This window comes from Rutidosis leptorrhynchoides, chromosome 8 (genome assembly GCF_046630445.1).
Source record: "Rutidosis leptorrhynchoides isolate AG116_Rl617_1_P2 chromosome 8, CSIRO_AGI_Rlap_v1, whole genome shotgun sequence".
Lineage (NCBI taxonomy): Eukaryota > Viridiplantae > Streptophyta > Magnoliopsida > Asterales > Asteraceae > Rutidosis > Rutidosis leptorrhynchoides.
The window spans coordinates 201539961-201543989 of NC_092340.1; the positions used below are offsets into that span (position 1 = coordinate 201539961).

The 4029-nt window shown below is 30.0% G+C and overlaps 1 protein-coding gene across 1 annotated transcript; it reads right to left on the bottom strand.

Moving 5' to 3' along the window:
• Positions 1-1549: 1549 nt before the first annotated feature.
• Positions 1550-2281, bottom strand: LOC139864001 (uncharacterized). The gene has a single exon (XM_071852594.1). The coding sequence runs from the start codon at positions 2279-2281 to the stop codon at positions 1550-1552; it is 732 nt and encodes a 243-aa protein (XP_071708695.1).
• Positions 2282-4029: the final 1748 nt, after the last annotated feature.

Below are 4029 nucleotides of genomic sequence, written 5' to 3' on the forward strand. Positions count from 1 at the left end.
TCAACTGCTATTCATATATCCAAGAAAATCATATAGATTGCTTCATAGTAAGAAAATTCCATATATGAGTCGTCATAAGAGCTTGGTTCCAATGCCTCATACTTTTTATTTCTAACCCTCCTTCATCTTTAGGAATACACAAATCGGTCCATTTGACTTTCGCCTTACCTCTTTTCATGTCACCCTGGCACAAAAGGAAACCAAGGAAAAGCTTCTCGATATCATGAATGATAGATACCGGTATTATAAAAATCGAGCACCAATAAAGTTGCATGGCAGTCAAGATATAGATAATTAATTGCACTCTTCCCGCAAAAAAAGAAATTTATTCTTCCAGTCATTAATTTTGATGCGAACCCTTTCTACATGAAACTTACAATCACGATTATACAATCTTGACAAAGCTAACGGGATACCCAAATATCTAATTGGGAGCTTGCCTCTTCAAACTGCAACGTGGACAAAATATGGTTCTTAAGATGATAAGGGACATTGCAGAAAAACGAAGTACTCTTGGCGAAGCTAGGAATGAAACCAGAACAACTGTTGAATTCATGAATTACATCACTCACAATACCCACCGAACCCATATCAGCATGAGAAAAAATAAATAAATCATCCGCGAAACATAGGTTAACAATATTTAACTTCTCGCTCTTAGGGTGGAACTAAAAATTTTGCACTAGTTTAATCCTTCTATTAAACATCAAAGTCAATACCTCCATTACTAAGGTAAACAAGTATGGTGACATCGGATCACCTTGCCTCAACCCATGCTTTCCTTTGAAAAAGCCATGAAACTCTCCATTAATATTTATCATGTATGACGTGGTTGAAACTCAAGTCATTATCCATTTAATAAACTTCTTATGAAAACCAAAACAGATTAGAGTTTCTTTAAGGAACTCTCAGTTTACAGTATCGTATGCTTTTTGGATGTCAACTTTAAATACACATCTCAGTATACCTCGATCAAGATGGTAGTTCTTCATAATCTCTTGTGTAAGTAAAATATACTCAGAAATGCGTCTCCCATGAACAAAAGCAGATTGGTTCATACTGATGACCTAATCCAAGCTAGATTTCATCATGTTAGTAATAATATTACTAATACTCTTGTAAATAACATTACAACACGATATAGGACGATAATCATTTACTTTACATGGGGTATGGACCTTAGGCAACAAGGCAATGATGGTGTTATTTATCTCCTTTAGCATTTGACCATTACGAAAAAGCTCCATTATCGCCACCACAACATCATCACCAATGATATCCTATGACTTTTTGAAAAACATTGAGGAAAAACTGTCTGGGCCAGCAGACTTATTCTCACTAATCTCGAAGACAGCAGAATTAATTTCTTTAGTGGATATTGGTCTGATCATATGACGTGCTTTCTGCTCAGAAAGTCGATTAATGAAGAGACTACCTGGATCACTTATCTCCACATTCGCATGAGCAGTCCCTAGAAAATTAGTATTTTGAGTAACAAAAACATCAGCCACTTTCCTACCTTCAATGAACTCACCATTCTCATCCATAATCAATTGGATCCTACTTTGATACGTTCTACCATTGACAACCTTATAAAAGTATTGAGAGTTACTATCCCCAACTCTAAGCCATTCCAGCTTGATTTTTGTTTCAAGAAACGCTCCTCTTCCAATATCGCATCATTATACTTCTTAAGAACATTATTTTCAATTTCAAGTAGTAGAATAGATGAAGGGTCACTATCCAGATTCCTTTGAGCAACATCCAACTCACTACGTAATCTAATGACATTAGTGTGAAAATTACCTTTACTCCACATTAACTTCCGAATAGGTTTTTTAAGTAACTTAAATTTTTGCACGAGCCGATACATAGCATGCCCATGAATCAGCTTACTCCATTCGTCATTAACAATACTGCAGAAATCATTGTGGTTAGCAATATATTTGCTGAATTTAAATGGGTTATGTTTGTGAACCATTTCATGTGGGATCTTTAAAATAGCTGGACAATGGTCCGATATCCTGTAAGGAAGAAATACAGCATAGGAATTAGTACAATTATTAATAAAACCATCATTTGCCATTATTCTATCAATTTTCTTCAAAATTCCATCAGTTGACCTCGATTTTTGGTTCCAAGTAACTTGGAAACCAGAACAAGTTACATCAGACATATGGATTCTCTTAACACAATCTTGAAAGTCCCTCATAGCCACAGTAGAACTTGATGAACTAGCATTAGACTCATCTAACGAGAGAGACACATTAAAGTCTCCCATTATCACCCAAGGTTTTTTATCCACGAACACATTATGTTTACATACATCACTCCATAACGTACGTTGTTGCATGTAGTTATTATCTGCATAAACAAAAGAAACAAATGACTGCCATTTATTATCAATCGAAGTCAGTTGACAATGAATCACCTGGTGTGTGAAATGAAGAACCATAAGATGCACAACATCAGGGTCCTAACCTAAGATTATTCGAGAACCAGCTCTACAAACTATTGAATTTGATGACCAATACCAAGTAGGAAACACAGAATCACATATCTTACTTAATCGGGATATAGCCACATGAGATTCAATAATCGCACATACACTTAACTTGTGACGACCCGGAAATTTCTGACCAAATTTAAACTTGATCTTAATATGAAATCGACACGATAAGAAAAGTCTATAATATTGAAGTCTCAAAAACTTTGAACTGTGTTCATGTATACATTTGACCTCTAACTGTTTCCGACGATTTACGAACCTATAAACGTAAATAGAAATGTACGTGTAATTAACTATACATATAAATAATTATATATTGTAAAATAAATATAGTAGAGAACTGATATGTGATTTAGATATTATGAAAGATAATTTAAAATAACTAAAACTTGTTATTAAATGATTTCGAACATAATTTGTTCACGATTAACAAAGTATTAAGTGTATAATGATATACTTTGAGTTTAAATTGTCTTGATGTATATAATTAATACATCTATCTAAATAATGAATCTGGATATGTAAAACATAAATATATATAGTAATTTGAATATACATATGATATATAAACATGATTATTACTATAGGTATATTGATAAAATGTATAAATATTAAATAAAGATTATTATATAAGTAGTAAATAATACATAATTAATAATTTTTAATGTATATATATTAAACTTAATTAGAAGTAAAATATAAATGTTATACTAATATTACTTTCATTATTATCAGTAAATATTAACCTTAATGTCTGTATTGTTATTATTATTATATATTATATATAATATATTGTTATTAAAATTTAAAACATGTAAATTGTTATATCTTTATTATTACTAGCGTTATTATTAGATATTAGTATTACCATTGAGAATTTTTGTTATTATAAATTATTATTAATATCACTATTATTATAGTTATTATTACTAGAAAATAATACAAATTATTATTATTATAAATAATATTATTACCATTTTTATGATTACTGTATCATTAATATTTATTATTATTAATATAATAATTATTATTATAAATATATTTATTAATTATTAATATTAATTATAAAAATTATAAAAAAAACATGAAAGCGTACGAAATTGGTTACACATATCCATCAACACTGTGAACGATTTTATTTGTGTTGAATTTTGTTACCAGTCGTTCTCAATCATGATTAAATATCCGAAATCATTCATACATATGCATTTGGGATTGAATTAAAAACATAAACTTAGAAAAAATGTCGTGAACCTCTGCTTTCTACTTTTTTTTTAAAAAACTTCGAATTCAAATGAAAAACCAAAATGTAATAATGCAACTTTGTTAGGATTCTTATACTTAAACTTTCTTCAAAATCTCAAGTTTCAATTCTTTAAAACTAATTCGAATTTTGGAGTCAAAGTTTTTGAATCAAAAAGTCAAACATTTTTCTTCAATCGAATTTAAGTTATCTGTTAAGATTCAAGTTAACTTGAGGATTGAGAGAGTTTCTAGGAGTGATTTTGAAAATATTTCAT

Bases quoted from the DNA above. Each gene is read 5' to 3' on its own strand.
- LOC139864001 (XM_071852594.1), bottom strand. From the start codon at position 2,281: ATGGGAGACTTTAATGTGTCTCTCTCGTTAGATGAGTCTAATGCTAGT.